At 35.0% G+C, this 20,113-nt stretch overlaps 1 protein-coding gene across 1 annotated transcript in view; it reads left to right on the plus strand.

Annotated features, from left to right (window-relative positions):
- ADAM12 (ADAM metallopeptidase domain 12) overlaps positions 1-20,113 on the plus strand; it is a 510,388-nt gene that overhangs the window by 19,248 nt on the left and 471,027 nt on the right. Inside the window, exon 3 of the mRNA XM_053692967.1 lies at positions 10,899-11,082. Within this exon, the coding sequence (XP_053548942.1) occupies positions 10,899-11,082 (184 nt within the window). The remainder of the gene's footprint in view (positions 1-10,898; positions 11,083-20,113) is intronic.

Raw genomic sequence — 20,113 nt, forward strand, 5'->3', positions numbered from 1 at the left:
TAGGTGTAATTAGTTTAAATATCTTGTAATTTGTTATTTTCTGTAATTTAGTGGGGGGGGTTGTACTTTAGCATAATTTAATTTAATTTATTTAATTGTTTTTAATTTAGTTAATTTATTTAATTGTAGGGTTAGGTTAGGTGTTATTGTAACTTAGGTTAGGTTTTATTTTACAGGTACTTTCGTATTTATTTTAGCTAGGTAGTTATTAAATAGTTAATAACTATTTAATAACTATTCTACCTAGTTAACATAAATACAAACTTGCCTGTAAAATAAAGCTAGCTACAATGTAACTATTAGTTATATTGTAGCTAGCTTAGGGTTTATTTTATAGCTAAGTGTTTAGTTTTAAATAGGAATTATTTAGGTAATAATATTAATATTTATTTAGATTTATTGTAATTATATTTAAGTTAGGGGGTGTTAGAGTTAGACTTAGGTTTAGGGGTTAATACATTTAGTATAGTGGTGGCGACGTTGGGGGCGGCAGATTAGGGGTTAATAAATGTAGTTAGGTGGCGGCGATGTTAGGGACGGCAGATTAGGGGTTAATAATATTTAACTAGTGTTTGCGAGGCTGGAGTGCGGCGGTTCAGGGGTTAATATGTTTATTATAGTTGCGGCGATGTCCGGAGCGGCAGATTAGGGGTTAAATTCTATTATAGTGTTTGCGATGCGGGAGGGCCTCGGTTTAGGGGTTAATAGGTAGTTTATGGGTGTTAGTATACTTTTTAGCACTTTAGTTATGAGTTTTTATGCTACAGCGTTGTACCATAAAACTCTTAACTACTGACTTTTAAATGTGTTAGGACTTTTTGGCCTCATAGGACAGACTCGTAATATCAGAGCTATGGAAGTCCCATAGAAAAAAGACTTTACGAAGGTTACGTAAGTCATTTTGAGGTAAAGCCAAAGAAGTGTGCAGTGCCCCTAAACCTGCAAGACTCGTTATAGCAGCGGGCGTAAAAAAGCAGCGTTAGGACCTCTTAACGCTGCTTTTTTACCTTAACGCACAATTCGTAATCTAGCCGTTGATTTTTTTTAAAGTCCTATGTGTTGTTTTTCCCATAAATCTATATTATACATACAGGGAAATATGGATTTCTTTCATGTAAGTGGCAAGAATCCATAAGCTAGTGACGTATGGGATATACATTCCTACCTGCAGGGGGCAAAGTTTCCCAAACCTCAAAATGCCTATAAATACACCTCCCACCTCACTCATATTTCAGTTTTACAAACTTTGCCTTCGTTGGAGGATGGTGAAGCAAGTCGTGCTTGATTTCTTCTGTGAAAGGCGCTTCTAAGCATTTTGAAGCCTAGTTTCTCTCAATGTACAGTGTTTGTGTGAGGGATGGGATGGGAGTATCTGCCTAATGATGCTATGTTTTCACCTATCGGATATCTATTCTAAGGCTCTCTGTAAATTCGATCGTGGGGATTCATCTGCCACCTAACTTTACAGATCGACATTATACTCCTCTACCATTACCTCTGCTGATATGTTTCAGTACTGGTTTGGCTGTCTGCTATATGTGGATAGGTTTCTTCAGGTAAGTATATAGCTTTTTTTTAAGACACTCTCAGCTATGTTTGGCACTTTATGTTTTTAAAGTTTTAAATATATATTGCATATATTTGCCATGAGTCAGGTCTATGTTTATTTCCCTTTACAGTTTAAGCATGGAAAATTATGTTTTGAGAGAAATTTAGTATATTTTTTCTCACCTGAGGTCTCTGCTAGTTGTAACTTTGGTCTTGTTTTTTCAAATTTTTGTGGGCAAATTAGGCTTGCAATGGCGCAAAATACTTATATTTATTGGGTCATTCTTGGCGCAAATTTTTTTGGAACGAAGGTTGCATTTGTTGTGACGCGAGTCACGTAATTTCTTGTGTCTTTGTTGACGCTAATTTTTTTTGGAACGAAGGTTGCATTTGTTGTGACGCGAGTCACGTAATTTCTTGTGTCTTTGTTGACGCTAATTTTTTTGGCGCAAAGTCACGCCTGTTGTGACGTAAATTGTGTCATTTCCTGTTAACCTTGGCGCAAAAAGTTTTTTTCTCTGTATTTACGTCATCCTTGTTTGCGTCATTTTTGGCACCAAAAAATTGTTATATTAATTCTCTCCCTCTTATTCTCTCTGTTTTCATTTGTTAGAGGGCTATGATGTTTGCTTTTGCATATAAGTATTTTTTATAAGCATTTTTCCCATTCCTGAAACTGCTATTTTGAGGAAATTTGGATATTTGTTTAAATGTTATTTTTTCTTTTTTGTTACATTTTTTCAAGATGTCTCAAACTGATCCTGCCTCTGGTGTTACTGTAGGAACCAAGTTGCCCGAAAACATATCTACCAAAGCTAAGTGTGTATGTTGTAAATTAGCTGATCTTCCTTTTTCAGTTCAAGTATGTAGCACTTGTTATGAGAAATGTTTTCATGCTGATAATGTTTCACTAAGTACAAATACATCTACTGTTAAAACTTCACAGCCTAATGTACATGATATTCCTGTAGATATTAAAGATTATATTGCTGCAGCCATAGAGAAGGTTATAACTGCTATTCTGCCTTCAAATAAACGTAAAAGGTCTCTTATTACTTCTCATAAATCTGATGAAGTTTGTATTGATCAACAGAATACTGAAGCATTGTCTGCTAATGAGGTTTTCTCTGGGTCAGAGGATCCTACTTCGGACTCTCAGAAATTGATAAATCATATTTTCTTTTTAAGATGGAATATATACATTCTTTGTTAAAGGAATTATTGTTTACTTTGGGTATTGAGGATTCTAGCCCTCTTGATAACAAGAATAGCAAACATTTGAATTCTGTTTTTAAAACTTCTGAGGTTACTCCTGAAGTTTTTCCAATTCCAGACGCTATCTCTAATATGATTACTAAGGAATGGTCTAAGTCTGGTACTTCTTTTAATCCTTCTTCTCGGTTTAAAAAATTGTATCCTTTACCTGTATCTAATTTAGAGCTTTGGGAGAAAGTCCCTAAAAATGATGGTGCTATTTCTACTCTTGCCAAGCGTACTACTATTCCTATGGAAGATAGTACTTCTTTTAAAGTTCCCTTAGATAGGAAGATTGAGTCTTATCTTAGGAAGGCATATTTACATACTGGCTATATTCTTAGACCTGCTATTTCTATAGTTGATGTTGGTGCTGCTTCAACTTTTTGGTTGGACAATTTAGCAGAGCAGCTATTGGATCCAAACATTGTTGTATTAGTTCAACATGCTAATCATTTCATTTGTGATGCTATATTTGATATTATTAACATTGATATTAAATCTATGTCTTTAACTATTCTATCCAGAAGAGCGTTATGCCTTTAATCATGGAATGCAGATATGGTGTCTAAATCTAGATTACTATCATTATCTTTTCAAGGTAATAATTTATTTGGTTCTCAATTGGATTCTATTATATCCACTATCACTGGGGGTGAGGGAGTTTTTCTGCCCCAAGATAAGAAATCTTAGGGTAAATTTAAAGCTCCCAATCGTTTTTGTTCCTTTCGTCAGACTAAAGAACAGAAAACCACTCCTTCCCCTAAGGCCTCTGGTTCCAATTGGAGACCTCTCACGAATTGGAATAAATCCAAGCCTTATAAGAAACCAAATACAGCCCCTAAAACTGCATGAAGGTGCGGCCCTCAAACCAGTTTAACTGGTGGGGGGCAGATTGAAATAATTTCAAGACATTTGGGCAGATTCTGTCCAAAGTCAGTGGATTCAGGATATTGTTTCTCAGGGGTATCGAATAGGTTTCAGAATCGACCTCCCATGGGAAGATTCTTTCTTTTCCATGTTCCAACAAACCCTGTGAAGGCTCAGGCTTTTCTGAAGCGTGTTTCAGACCTAGAGCTTTCAGGGGTGATTGTTCCAGTTCCTCTACAGGAACAGGGTTTGGGTTTTTATTGAAATCTGTTCATTGTCCCAAAGAAGGAAGATTTATTCAGACCAATTCTTGATCTGAAAACTTTCAAGATGGTGACTATAAGGACTATTTTGCCTTTTGTTTAGCAAGGTCATTTCATGTCCACAATAGACTTACAGGACGCTTATCTTCACATTCCGATTCATTCAGACCACTATTGATTTCTGAGATTCTCTTTTCTAGACAAACATTACCAATTTGTCGCTCTTTCGTTTACCCTAACAACAGCTCCGAGAATCTTTTCAAAGGTTCTCGGTACCCTTCTATCTGTAATCAGAGAGATGGGTATTGCGGTGTTTCCTTATTTGGACGATATCTTGGTACTAGCTCAATCTTTTCATTTAGCAGAATCTCACACGAAACAACTTATGTTGTTTCTTCAAAAACATGGTTGGAGGATCAATTTACAAAATATTTTTTTGATTCCTCAGACAAAGGTCACCTTTTTAGGTTTCTAGATAGATTCAGTGTCCATGACTCTTTCTTTGACAGAAAAGAGACAAATGAAGTTCGTCTTTGCTTGTCTAAACCTTCAGTCTCTTTCATTCCCTTCAGTGGCTATGTGCATGGTAGTTTATGGTCTCATTATTGCAGCATCGGACGCGATCCCCTTTGCTCATTTTCATATGAGACCTCTTCAGCTTTGTATGTTGCACCAATGGTGCAGGGATTATACTCAGATATCACAGTTGATATACTTAAGTCCCAACATTCGACAATCTCTGACTTGGTGGTTAGACCATCACCTTGCAAGTCTTACAGGTTGGGGAGCTGTCTGGGGGTCTCTGACAGCACAAGGGGTTTGGGAACCTCAGGAGGTGAGGTTACAAATAAATATATTTAAGAACTCCGTGCTATTTTCAGAGCTCTTCAGGCTTGGCCTCTATTGAAGAGAGAATTTTTTATTCGATTCCAGACAGACAATATCACTACAGTGGCATATATCAATCATCAAGGGAGGACTCGCAGTCCTTCAGCAATGAAAGAAGTATCTCTGATACTGTCTTGGGTGGAATCCAATTCTTGTCAAATTTCATATCCCAGGAGTAGACAATTGGGAAGCAGATTATCTCAGTCAACAGATTTTACATCCGGGAGAGTGGTCTCTTCATCTGGATGTATTTTTCCAATTGATTCAGATGCGGGGTCCCCCAGAAATAGATCTGATGGCCTTGCATCTGAACAAGAAGCTCCTAAGATACCTTTCCAGGTCCAAGGATGCTCAGGCGGAGATGGTAGATGCTCTAGCAGTTCCTTGGTCTTACCAACCTGCTTAAATTTTTCCGACTCTGGTTCTTCTTCCAAAGGTGATCTCCAAGATCATAATGGAACAATCTTATGTGTTTCTGATAGCACCAGCATGGCTTCTCAGGTTTTGGTATGCGGACCTTGTCAGGATGTCCAGTTGCCAACCTTGGGCACTTTCTTTAAGGCCAGATCTTCTGTCTCAAAGGCCATTTTTCCATCAGGATCTCAAATCTCTAAATTTGATGGCATGGAAATTGAATGTTTAGTCATAGAGGGTTTTCTGACTCAGTGATTAGCACTATCATACAGGTTTGTAAGTCTGTTTCCAGGAAAATATATCATCAGGTTAGGAAAACCTATATTTCATGGTGTTCCACTCATAATTATTCTTGGCATTTTTTTCTGAATTCCTAGGGTTTTACAGTTTCTTCAGGATGGTTTGGATAGGGGTTTGTCTGCAAATACTTTGAAAGGACAAATTTCTGCTCTTTCTGTCTTATTTCATAGAAGGAATGCTAAAATTCCTGATATTCACTGTTTTGTTCAGGCTTTGATTCGAATTAAACCTGTTATTAAATCTATTTCTCCTCCTTGGAGTCTCAATTTGGTTTTGAAAAATGTGCAGGCTCCTCCTTTTGAGCCTATGCATTCTTTGGATATTAAACTACTTTCTTGGAAAGTGTTATTTCTTTTGGCTGTTTTGCAGACTTCATTTAAATTTTTGCCTAAAGTTGTAAATTCTAACAACATTAATAGGGAAATTGTTGTTCCTTCTTTATGTCCTAATCCTAAGAATACTCTTGAAAGGTTTATACATTCTTTGGATGTGGTAAGGGCTTTGAATATTATGAATAATATGAATATTATTATTTCAGAAAGACTTCTAGTCTATTTGTTATTTTTTTCTGGCTCCAGGAAAGGTCAGAAAGCCTCTGTTATTTCTTTGGCATATTGGTTGAAACTTTTGATTCACAATGCTTATTTGAAGGCTGGGCAGTCTCCGCCTCAGAAAATTACAGCTCATTCTAATAGATTAGTTGCCACTTCTTGGGCTTTTAGGAAGGAAGCTTTAGTTGATCAAATTTGCAAAGCAGCAACTTTGTCTTCTTTGCATACTTTTACTACATTTTACCATTTTAATGTGTTTGCTTCTTCAGGAGCAGCCTTTGGTAGAAAGGTTCTTCAGGCAGTTGCCTCAGTTTAATTTTAATGCCTTTTTTATTTTTTTTTACATTTTTAAGAAAAAAAAAATTTCTTTGGATTTAATTTTTTAGTGGTTTTAGCTGTCTTTATTTTATCCCTCCCTCTCTAGTGACTCATGGACTTCCACATCTTGGGTATTATATCCCATACGTCACTAGCTCATGGACTCTTGCCACTTACTGTACATGAAAGAAAACATCATTTATGTAAGAACTTGATAAATTAATTTCTTTCATAGTGGCAAGAGTCCATGAGACCCACCCTTTTTTGTGGTTATGATTTTTTTGTATAAAGCACATCATTTTTTCCAGTTCCTCTTTTTTTGTATGCTTTTTACTCCTTTTTTACACCTCACTTCTTGGCTATACATTAAACTGAAGTATGAGTGAGGGGGGAGGTGTATTTATAGGTATTTTGAGGTTTGGGAAACTTTGCCCCCTCCAGGTATGAATGTATATCCCATACGTCACTAGCTCATGGACTCTTGCCACTATGAAAGAAATGAATTTATCAGGTAAGTTCTTACATAAATTATGTTGTTTCAGGGCACTGAAAATGGGGCATCAATTTTTTTCCTACATAATTCATATGAAGGAGCAGCATTTAAATATGGTGAATAAAAGCTGTTTAAAATTAACTTGAAACTAAAACAGCAGTGTCAGTTGTATACTTCCAGATAAGGCTCATTGGCTGATAGGTGCTTGCATGTAATTCCCATTGGTTAATATGTACTTGTTGCTAATTCTCAATGGGCTGATAGGTACCTGCTGCTAATTCTCAATGTGCTGATAGGTGCTTACTTGTAATTCTCATTGGTTGATAGGTACTTGCTGCTAATTCTAAATGGGCTGATAGGTACTTGCTTGTAATTCTCATTGGCTGATAGGTACCTGCTGCTCATGCTGAATAGACTGAGAGGTACTTGCTGCTAATTCTCAATGGGCTAATAGGTACTTGCTTGTAATTCTCATTGGCTGATAAGTACCTGCTGCTAATTCTTAATGAGCTGATAGGTACCTGCTGCTATTTTTCAATGGGCTAGTAGGTATGTGCACATAATTCTCAATGGGCTGATAGGTGCTTACTTGTAATTCTCATTGGCTGATAGGTACTTGCTGCTGATTCTCAATAGGCTGATAGGTCCTTAATTGTAATTATCATTGGTTAATATGTACTTGTTGCTAATTCTCAATAGGCTGATAGGTACGTGCTGCTAATTCTCAATGGGCTGATAGGTGCTTACTTGTAATTCTCATTGGCTGATAGGTACCTGCTGCTAACTCTTAATGGACTGAAAGGTACCTGCAGCAAATTCTCAATGGGCTGATAGGTACGTGCTTGTAATTCTCAATGGGCTGATAGGTGCTTACTTTTAATTCTCATTGGCTGATAGGTATCTGCTGCTAATTCTCAATGGGCTGATAGGTACATGCTACTAGCGTTACAGAGCCTGTTGGCACTCTACAAATAACTGATAATAATAATAATAATTCATAATGGGCTGATAGGTGCTTGATTGTAATTCTCATTGGCTGATAGGTACCTGCTGAATGTTGGCGCTCTACAAATAACTGATAATAATTATAATAATGGGCTGATAGGTGCTTACTTTTATTTCTCATTGGCTGATAGGTACTTGCTTGTAATTCTCATTAGCTGACAGGTAGGTACCTGCTGCTAATTCTCAATGGGCTAATGGGTACATGCTGATAGCGCTGCGGAACCTGTTGGCACTCTAAAAATAACTGATAATAATAATAATTCATAATGGGCTGATAGGTGCTTGCTTGTAATTCTCATTCTCTGATAGGTACTTGCTGCTGATTCTCAATGTGCTAATAGGTCCTTAATTGTAATTCTCATTGGTTAACATGTACTTGTTGTTTATTCTCAATGGGCTGATAGGTACGTGCTGCTAATTCTGAATGGGCTGATAGGTGCTTACTTGTAATTCTCATTGGTTGATAGGTACTTGCTTGTAATTCTCATTGGCTGATAGGCAATTGCTTTATAATTCTCATTGGCTGATAGGTATCTGCTGCTAATTCTCAATGGGCTGATAGGTACATGCTGCTAGCGCTGCAGAACCTGTTGGCACTCTACAAATAACTGATAATAATTATAATAATGGGCTGATAGGTGCTTGCTTGTAAATCTCATTGGCTGATAGGTACCTGCTGATAATTCTCAATGGGCTGATAGGTGCTTACTTGTAATTCTCATTGGTTGATAGGTACTTGCTGCTAATTCTCAATGGGCTTATAGGTGCTTACTTGTAATTCTCATCTACTGATAGCTACTTGCTGATAATTCTTAATGGGCTGATAGGTACCTGCTGCTAATTCTTCTGGGCTAAATGTTCTTTTTATACTTATTTGGCTAGCAATAAGTATTTGAACAGCTAATTAGCCTTAGCAGAAAATATATCACTGATACAATTAAAGTTACAGCTTTTACCTCACATTTTCTTCAGGCAAAATAAAATATTTTTAAATGTTGTTTTTTTTTTTAAAATATAAAAGATAGAAATAAAACAGTGTCCAATGTCTAATCTGATAGCAATGCATATTTTTGTTTACCAAATCAATGCACACCAACAAGAAAAACCTTCCCTAGGAATGAAGATCTTTGAAATGATAAGCTACCAATATATCCCCCAAGAAATGAATCCATCAAATATGTTTAATAGAACTTTAAATGCTATGAGTGATTAGAGTTCTTCAATCATCTCTATCAGAATGATGCAATATCCTGTCATTATATTAACTGGTCTGAGAGTATTAAAGTCTGACATAGGCAGAACAAATCGTTGCACATCTGCAGAGTCACAGAGCTGCAAAGAATTCAATTGATTTCCATAATGAGAGAACTAAGAAAGCTGTGGAGCATTTTGTAAGAATTTCACTGTCATGTAAATTATTGTGATTCAGTGCAGAGCACACATTCATTAGACAATTTATTCATCTATCTTTCTTAGCAATGCTTCTGCCTTTTCCCACTAGAAATGTGGTATATGCTGTAGCTGAAGACACTGAGTCCCTTGGAGATAAACATGTACTTTTCTTTATATCTGTCTACCCTGAGGTTCCTAAAATAAATACATTATTATGGGTTTTTTGACTGCTTATGGTATTAAAGGTAGGTTGATATATTGGTCCCAAAGAGAAGAAAGTAGTTTCAAACTGTTTTTTTGTATAATTCCACCAAGGTACTAAGTTGTACAAACTTTCAAAAATTTTATTATCAGAATATTTGCTGTTTTTTGAGTTAAGCACTTGTGTTTAAAGGGACATTGACTTCATTTGCATATATGCATAGCACACATCAGCAATTAAGCACTGCATTGTATGATCTTCTGCAGTGACCAAGCAATCACTGTTTAGAATGTTGCAGGGTCAGTAGTCCTTACAGCAGTGGAAAATTGCCCTTTTAATAAGGAACATAATACATATTACATGCTTTTCTACATCATTGGGGGAATGTCATTTTTCACATTATTGACCGTAGCTTACTGGGTGTTTCATGCCTGTAAAGTCCAGCTCAAGAACTACAAGCATTGCAATATCCGGACAGGCTGGTTATCAGTGACTATGTGCAAGTGCAGTTCCTGATTGGCTCATCAGCCATGTTTGAGCACAATGCTTCAAGTTCCAAAGTAGTGTTTTATCTATGTGTTTATTTTAACCCACTTACGTGGTTGTAATGCAAAAATGACACACTTAAATTGTTTAAGGTATGTACTTTTTACATTAAATGTTCCTTTACGATGGGGAAATTAAAATTAAAAAAAAGTAGTTTTCCACACATCATTAAACAAATTATCTTAAATGAACATGAAAGTTAAAATTAAAGTTTCATAATTGAGTTAGAGCATGCAATTTCATGTTAAAAATCACTTCTGTTTTTAAATTCTTTCTCTTGGTATCCATTGTTGAAAAACATATTTGCATATGCTAAGCAACCATAGTACACAACAGGGTAATTGGTGAATTCATACATTTGTCTCTTGTCATTGGCTCAGCAGATCTGTTCAGATAGCTCCCAGTAGTGTGCTTAATCACACTGCAGGAGTTAAGCACAAATGTTTATATAGTTATATCAAGCACCCCCCCCCCCCGAGAAGTCTAATATGTGAGGGATTTAGCACCCCCCCCCCCAAGCTATCAAACATGCAGATGTTACTGAACCCTAGAATTTCACTTGAGAGCTAAAATATTACTTTCCACATGTAATATGAGCACAAAAATAAAAGCACTATTGATTTAACTTGAGCAATGTTGGTACACAATAGTTCTAATAATTTTGCGCTCCATTTGTAATCCAGGCCATAGTAATACAGACTCACTGAATCAAAACTGTCAAACTGTAACAAATAAGAATTTGACTGTCCCTTTAACTTCTTGCCATGAAAACAGTTATTATGTGAAATAAACAATGCTGTAAATAAATATTTAAAACATACTTCGATTACCATATTTTGTTTGTTTATTTTCAGGGGATTAATTACACTTCAAAACAGAGCATATGTTGTGGAGCCACAGGCTAATTCTACAACCAACCACCTCTTTTTCCGAGCAGAACATCTGAAACTGGCGTCTGGGTCATGCAGCCAATATTTCAATCTCTCAGGCATTTCGTTGAATGACACTTTACAATTTTCGCAATCTTATATAAGAAGGGTAAGCAAAGTATCAGAGAAAAAAAAATGTATTACAACTGCATTCAATAATTTTAAGCTAATTGTATTTATTTGTTAGTCTTAAAACATTGTAATGTTTATTTATTGCTGTAATTATATATTTATATTTTGTGGACTCAAAAAAATGTTTTCTGCAGATAAAACAATGTAGTTTATGTACTCAGAGATGGTTTCTTTTGCAAATATACTTTTAAAACACATACCATGTTTGTTTTTGTTGTACTCACTCAAATAGCACAGCACTACTGTCAGGTGCACGCGAACACAAGGGTGCTGTTAACCTTTATCAATCAAAATCCACAGACGGCAGCACCTTGTAGCAGGTAAAAAAGCTTTATTTCAAGACACCTGGGTTAAACAAAGTGACGTTTCGGGCAACCAGCCCTTAATTATACATACAGTATCCCACAAAAGTGAGTACACCCCTCACATTTTTGTAAATATTTTATTATATCTTTTCATGTTGTCAGTATATGGCTGGGTTATAATACAATATATTTAATAATTATTCTTTAAAATAAACCCCCAATAAAATGCATATATGAAACAAAATTAATATAAATTCCTAAATTCTTTATATTAATTAAATTTATAGACACATTGAATTATATATATAGGAACCAGGTTATGAATCAAACTATACATGTTTATGCTTTTATAATATGCTATACAAAGATCATAAAAAATTACCTTATTCACAATAATCTCCCAAATCAGAGTTGAATTTAAATATCACAATGAGATGCCAAGGTATGGTTTGTTTGTGAGACAAATATACTTAAGCTATTTAGCCCACAAATGATTCTATGCAACTCTAATTAAAACACCAGAAGTTATATATACCGTATTCTTAATGTAAACAGCCAGTTTATATGCCAATTTATCTAAGCTGAAATAAATTCTTAATTATCTACAATTAAGACAAATTCTAATATATATATATATATATATATATATATATATATATTTGCAAAGATAAATTACTTATAATACAATAAAATAAAATTAAACATATAATTGAAAACATTCAGTTAAAAACATGGATCCATGTACATATTCTAAATACTGTACAATATTAATCAATAAATAACAATTGTTTGATATTAAAACATAAACTTATTTTAAAATTACTTAAAATAATGGGTTGACAAGAAATTGTTGTTATTCAATTTCTTAAAAAATCCTTAAAATGTGGTTTGGGTGTATTGCACCAGTTAGATAATCAATTATCTGAAATATGTTGAATCAAAAATATATTGGACAAAATAAATATGATAAAAAATTAAACTCAAAAAATCGTGTAGTAATCCAAAAATGGTGATAGTGAAAAATTGGTTAGTGAAAAAAAAAGCGGTTTGTATGGTATGGGTGTAAATCCAATTCTTTATCGATAGTTATTTAGTGGTACAAAGTAAATGTGTTGTTAAAAATGATGATTTAAAATCCTCCTTTCCTTTCTGGCGAATGCTTTGTGGTTGGAGTGTTTTCTAGGGTGTTCAGTCTCTATTAAAAGACTCTATCCTCATAGAACCTACAAACAACAAAACAACATAGTGCAATAATGCTACAGATAAAAAAGAAATAATGAAATATTGCTCACCAAATTCTGTCAACGCGTTTCGGCCTCTCAGTTAGGCCTTTTTCAAGACTATGTTTTCTGGTGAGTAATGGTGGCTATTTAAGGTGTATTCTACCAATCAAAAGGGTCGTGGATTTGGCGCCAAAAAACGCTATCCTGACTTGACCCGGAAGTGTTATTTATCCCTTACTGTTTTTCTATGAGCTCTTTTTTCTGTTTTGTTTTATTTGTTCTTATTTTAAGTGTTCTATTGTTAATTTTCCTTTATATTATGATTCCGTTTAGTATTTTGTAATTGATTGCTTATATTTCGTTTGTTGTGCTTCCCTCGTTAAACCGGATGTTTGTGTTTAGGTGAAACCGGAAGTGTCAAATGTAGGAAGTTTCACTCGTTGAGCCGGATGTTTGTGTCTAAGTAAAGCCGGAAGTGACGTCTTGTCTCTTGCGTCACTTCCGGTATACCCAGTGTTTACAAACATTGCCGGTTGCCATGACAATACCTCCGGTATTGTGTTTTGCAGAGGTGACAAATGAATTAGCGGAGATTTCTCAATATATTGGGTTCCAAGGGTTTTGTATGTTCTATGGATGCCTTATATAATCGTGCCTACATGGTTATTAATATAACCTCGTAATAATTACAATAATATTTAGAAGAATCTACTATATTATTAATACTTAGAAGGGATAGAAATGGACTTAAAATTAGTATATAAAATTAGTATATAAAAAGTCGAATATATAATAATGCATTATATAATATAAGCTCTAGTGCTTGTCGCAGGATTTTTAATAAATTAAGAAAAAATGATAAAATATTAAAATATTAGTGCAGGTGATATGTTAAAATTATTATTTAAAACTCTCAAAATGTCTCTAAAAATAGTAATGTTAATAATGAGGTCCTGATTCTTGTTTTTGAATCTATCTGTGGGTATATTATCTAGATGGTCTGGTCCACTAATAGTCCCGTATACTAGATTGGAGGGTATTATTTGGTACTAGTTATCCGAATATAGTTAGGAATAAGACTAAAAATAAAACTAAAAATAAAACTATGTCCAGAGATAGTTTCTTTTTATTCTATAAAAGTATTAGTACTCCCAAAGTGAGGTTCCTACTTGGTCTTAATTTCTTGTTGGCCCTGTATTGGTGCTGAAATGTCTGGTGACAAAAAGCTTTAGGAGCTAGTATGAAAATACATGCTGGTTGGCTATGTGTCATCTTATAACGATTCGTGTAATTTGTCATTTCAGATTTGCCATTTTGTCATTTAAGATTAAATAAATGTGAGAGGTCCTCTCTATTATTCAGTCCCCTAGGGTATAGACTATCCATGTCGAAAATCCATCTGATTCGGCAGTTAGTAGACTTTTTTCGTAGTTGCCTCCTCTCCAATTTGGTTTCACTATTTGTATTCCTGTATAGTGGAAGTCTCTTATTTCCCTGGTGGTGATTCGTGAAATGTCTGTACAGTGCAGTTTCTGTGTTTTTATGCTTAATTTTTAGTAAATGCTCCCTAATTCTGTCTTTGAGGACTCGGGATGTTTGTCCTATATATTGGAGCCCACAGCTGCACCATATCAGATAGATTACTCCTTTGCTGGTGCATATTATTAGGTCATTGATCCTGTACTTGACCTTTGTGTTATGCGAGATAATTTCCTTCGTTTTAATGCCTCTTTTGCACGCTTTGCAATTCAAGCAAGGGAAGAAACCTTTAATTTCTTTCCCAAATACATCTCTGGTTTTGTTCTCTATGTTTCTCGGTATGCTTGGAGATAGTTTGTTTTTTAAATTCTCTGTTTTCTTATATATAAAGACTGGTCGGGTGGTTAGCTTGTCTCCTAACACCTCGTCGTCTTTTAGTAGTGGCCAGTGTTTTTCTATCATTCTTTCCACAGTTCTTCTGTTTTCGCTAAACTCTGTAATAAAGGGAATGGTAAGGTGGTCTTCTTTTGGATTCATATTTGTTTTCTTGGATTTATATATTAGGAGTTCTCTCCTATCCCTCTGTCGTACTTCTTCAATGTTCCTATTGAGACTCTCTTCGTCATAGCCTCTTTCCAAAAATTTTTCTTTTAAGAAATTTGGGTTGGAACAGTTCTTTTTGAGCCTTAGGAATTGTCCTTTCGGTATATTAGTTTTCCATCTTTCGAGGTGACAACTCGCTTTGTGTACATAGTTGTTGCAGTCCACTTCCTTAAAGAAAGTGGACGTCTCTAATTTTCCATTCACAATCTCAATTCTGAGGTCCAAAAAAGTAATTTATTTTTTGCTCATTTCATACGTGAATGTGAGGTTCTTTGTGTTGTTATTCATAACATTTATTGTGTGTTGCAGGTCATCCATGGAACCTTTCCATATCATGATTATATCATCAATATACCTATTGTAGAGGACCAGGTCCACGCTCGCTGGGCATGATTCCCAAAAGATCAGTTCCCAGTGGCCCATATACAAATTCGCATAACTGGGCGCGAACCTGGTCCCCATGGCTGTTCCGCATACTTGTTTGTAAAAAATCCCATTATTAGAAAAATAATTGTGCGTAAGGATATACTGTATCCCATCCAGAATAAATTGTCTTTGTAATTCGGGTAGTTCTTCATCTTTTTCCAGGAAGAAATTGACTGCCTCAACCCCACCTTCATGTTGTATATTGGTGTATAGGGAAGCTACGTCGCACGTGACCAGTATGTAGTTCTCTTCCCATTCTATGCCCTCCAATATATTTAATATCTGGGTGGAGTCCCTCAGATACGATGGTAATTTGGTTACATATTTTTGTAACTTCCTATCCACATATTCCGATAGATTGCTTGAAAGGCTCCCTATCCCCGAAATTATCGGTCGGCCCGGAGGTCTTTCTAGGGATTTATGCACTTTTGGGAGGTAATAAAATACTTTTTATATACTAATTTTATATACTAATTTTAAGTCCATTTCTATCCCTTCTAAGTATTAATAATATAGTAGATTCTTCTAAATATTATTGTAATTATTACGAGGATATATTAATAACCATGTAGGCACGATTATATAAGGCATCCATAGAACATACAAAACCCTTGGAACCCAATATATTGAGAAATCTCCGCTAATTCATTTGTCACCTCTGCAAAACACAATACCGGAGGTATTGTCATGGCAACCGGCAATGTTTGTAAACACTGGGTATACCGGAAGTGACGCAAGAGACAAGACGTCACTTCCGGCTTTACTTAGACACAAACATCCGGCTCAACGAGTGAAACTTCCTACATTTGACACTTCCGGTTTCACCTAAACACAAACATCCGGTTTAACGAGGGAAGCACAACAAACGAAATATAAGCAATCAATTACAAAATACTAAACGGAATCATAATATAAAGGAAAATTAACAATAGAACACTTAAAATAAGAACAAATAAAACAAAACAGAAAAAAGAGCTCATAGAAAAACCGTAAGGGATAAATAACACTTCCGGGTCAAGTCAGGATAGCGTTTTTTGGCGCCAAATCCACAACCCTTTTGATTGGTAGAATACACCTTAAATAGCCACCATTACTCACCAGAAAACATAGTCTTGAAAAAGGCCTAACTGAGAGGCCGAAACGCGTTGACAGAATTTGGTGAGCAATATTTCATTATTTCTTTTTTATCTGTAGCATTATTGCACTATGTTGTTTTGTTGTTTGTAGGTTCTATGAGGATAGAGTCTTTTAATAGAGACTGAACACCCTAGAAAACACTCCAACCACAAAGCATTCGCCAGAAAGGAAAGGAGGATTTTAAATCATCATTTTTAACAACACATTTACTTTGTACCACTAAATAACTATCGATAAAGAATTGGATTTACACCCATACCACACAAACTGCTTTTTTTTCACTAACCAATTTTTCACTATCACCATTTTTGGATTACTACACGATTTTTTGAGTTTAATTTTTTATCATATTTATTTTGTCCAATATATTTTTGATTCAACATATTTCCGATTTTTAAAACACCAATATATTTTTGTTTTGAACACGGGATTTTTTGAAACACTACATTTTTTCACTTAAAGGAAGTATTTTTATTTTTTATATCATCATTTTCTCACATTCTTTCACTGAGGAGGATAATTCCATCAAGGAACTAGAGACAATCTAATTGATTATCTAACTGGTGCAATACACCCAAACCACATTTTAAGGATTTTTTAAGAAATTGAATAACAACAATTTCTTGTCAACCCATTATTTTAAGTAATTTTAAAATAAGTTTATGTTTTAATATCAAACAATTGTTATTTATTGATTAATATTGTACAGTATTTAGAATATGTACATGGATCCATGTTTTTAACTGAATGTTTTCAATTATATATTTAATTTTATTTTATTGTATTAAATTTGTCAAACTCTTACACTGCTTATATATTCAACTTTATACAACCTTGTGTTGTCTTTTACCAATATTATCTACACTTGATAGAAAGGTACACTCAATCTCTTAACCCACCTCCCATAGCCTCTAGTTAGGCGCTTTCTGATATTCTACTACAAAGATAAATTACTTAGCATACAAAAGACAAGCTTAAAACTATACAGGACTGTGAATATAAGTTTAAAATACAAAGCGCCCTTTTAAATTTACTAACTGTAATTAAACTGTAGCAACCACAAATGTATTTGCTTTAAAATATTAAAAATATAGAACAGTCAAACATCACCCATCTAACCAATCAATTCTTCCAGGATTCCTCTGATAAATCCAATTTACCCTCATAAATTAAAAGAGGTAATTTTTGCAAGATGGATAAAAATTAGGCCCAGGTTGCTTTATAATAGACTGGATCGCAAGGCAGCAGTTTGTCAGCCAAAAATTCAGCAGCAGCCTCTTTTTCTCTCTTACCTGGGTTTATATCATGCAATATAACCCCACCCCTTTTTATTCTAATCATTAGTGAAATTAGGATGATGGGCCCTTCGGAAGCTTGTCCCGGATTGGTTATTTGGGAGACGCCTCCCTGATTGGCTACTGGGAAATTTCATTTTCAACAGCCACATGTTTTTTGGCTGTAATACTGGATTTAGGCCATCGGGGGCAGCAGACAGTGACAAACAGTTTCATTCAAATATTGCTGCAGTTCAATTATCTAATCTATATTTTTTTATCAAATACATTATTTCTTTATATTAATAAACCTGTTTGGTCGTATGTTTAATATACATTGATCATATTTTGTAATTTTTCCAGATTATTTTAATATGAAACATCAGTATTATTTCTAACATCATATTATTATTATCTTATATTCATATAAAAACACAGCATATTTCACATTCAGTACACCTCTTTCTGAGTGCATAAAACATATGACACAATTTATGGGACAACCACACATGTATTTGTTAGATGCCTGAAAAATATAAATAATAGGTTATTTATATTTTTCATTTAGCAGACATTCACATTTAATATTATACAAACAGAACATTTCATATTAATTTATTCGTATCTAGTATTTAATAGTCTGAGGCACATATTTAATGTTTAAAAACTATATATATGATTTGTCCAAACTTTGGATCCTTAAGACTTCTATGATTTAAAAAAAAAAATACATAGGTTAAGACATGTTGAAATCTGTATTCTTAGATTTTCAGCTTCCAATATTACCCTTCTTAGGCATAGACAATCTCCCAGATTTTTATGATCATATTTAATATGTGTCTGAATATATACACATATATTCATTTGAGTATCTTAACTACATGAAGATTATATAGATAAATTGTTATCAAAAGTACATAGGTTAAGGTATTTTGAAATCTTAATTCTTGGATTCTATGCTTCTAAGGAACACATGGCTGGCCAGGATGTGTATGTAGCTCAACAGGGGATCATTTAACATGTAGATGGTGAAGGCTACAATTCCTTGAACATGTTTGTAGATTCAATCATTCCCACAGATGGACCGTCTATTCCCCCCAGGGGGCATGTGAGTTCATTATCCATCTTGGGCAGAAAGCCCATAAATGGGCATACACCTCTGAGGCTCAATCATGCTAATATTCACTTTGAAGTAGCCCACTGGTTTTATTTATACAACAGTCTAAGCCTTTGTTCTTTCTGAAATAACTATGCAAACAATTTCATTGATGAATGAGAGAGGGGGGATGGTTTACACAGCCAAGAATCATTTGGCAGAGTAAATACAACTGCTGTAACCAGTTTCATGTATAATGAATCCTGTGGTCTTAACAACCATATATATATTAAATAATATATATATACAGATATATATATATATATATTATTTAATAATATTCACAGATACCCTGCCAATGTGACAACACTGAAGAAATGTAAAGTAGTGAGTGTACAGCCTGTATAACAGTGTAAATTTGCTGTCCACTCTAAATAACTCAACACACAGCCATTAATGTCTAAACCGATGGCAACAAAAGTGAGTACACCCCTAAGTGGAAATGTCCATATTGGGCCCAAAGTGTCAATATTTTGTGTGGACACCATTATTTTCCAGCACTGCCTTAACCCTCTTGGGCATGGAGTTCCCCAGAGCTTCACAGGTTGCCACTGGAGTCCTCTTTCACTCCTCGATGATGACATCACGGAGCTGGTGGATGTTAGAGACCTTGCGCTCCCCCACCTTTCATTTGAGGATGCCCCACAGATGCTCAATAGGGTTTATTTCTGGAGACATGCTTGGCCAGTCCATCACCTTTATCCTCAGCTTCTTTAGCAAGGCAGTGGTCGTCTTAGATGTGTGTTTAGGGTCGTTATCCTGTTGGAATACTGCCCTGCGACTCAGTCTCCAAAGGGAGGGGATCATAATCTGCTTCAGTATGTCACAGTACATGTTGGCATTCATGTTTCCCTCAATGAACTGTAGCTCCCCAGTGCCAGCAGCACTCATGCAGGCCCAGACCATGACACTCCCACCACCATGCTTGACTGTACACAAGACACACTTGTCTTTGTACTTCTCACCTGGTTGCCATCAAACACGCTTGACACCATATGAACCAAATTAATTTATCTTGGTCTCATCAGACCAAAGGACATGGTTCCAGTAATCCATGTCCTTAGTCTACTCTAACCAATCATTACCCTTTTACAACACCACCTAGTGGTTGTCACACATAACAGGTATACAATTCTCAAAATATGCACTTAGTTAATACATAGTGTAGGTAGCATATTAAAATCAATATATACAAATATAACAGCATATACACACAGATATGGATTGCCAATTTCTTGGGAAATTTTTAAAGATATATGTGGGTAATGTGCACCATTAACCCTTTTGTTAACAGACACAATTACAGAAACAGTCAGCCAATAGGATTGAGCTCGCATTCTATTGGCTTATTGGATCAGCCAATAGGATTGAACTTCAATCCTATTGGCTGATTGCATCAGCCAAT

The sequence above is a fragment of the Bombina bombina genome, chromosome 9 (assembly GCF_027579735.1).
Source record: "Bombina bombina isolate aBomBom1 chromosome 9, aBomBom1.pri, whole genome shotgun sequence".
Taxonomy (NCBI): Eukaryota; Metazoa; Chordata; class Amphibia; order Anura; family Bombinatoridae; genus Bombina; species Bombina bombina.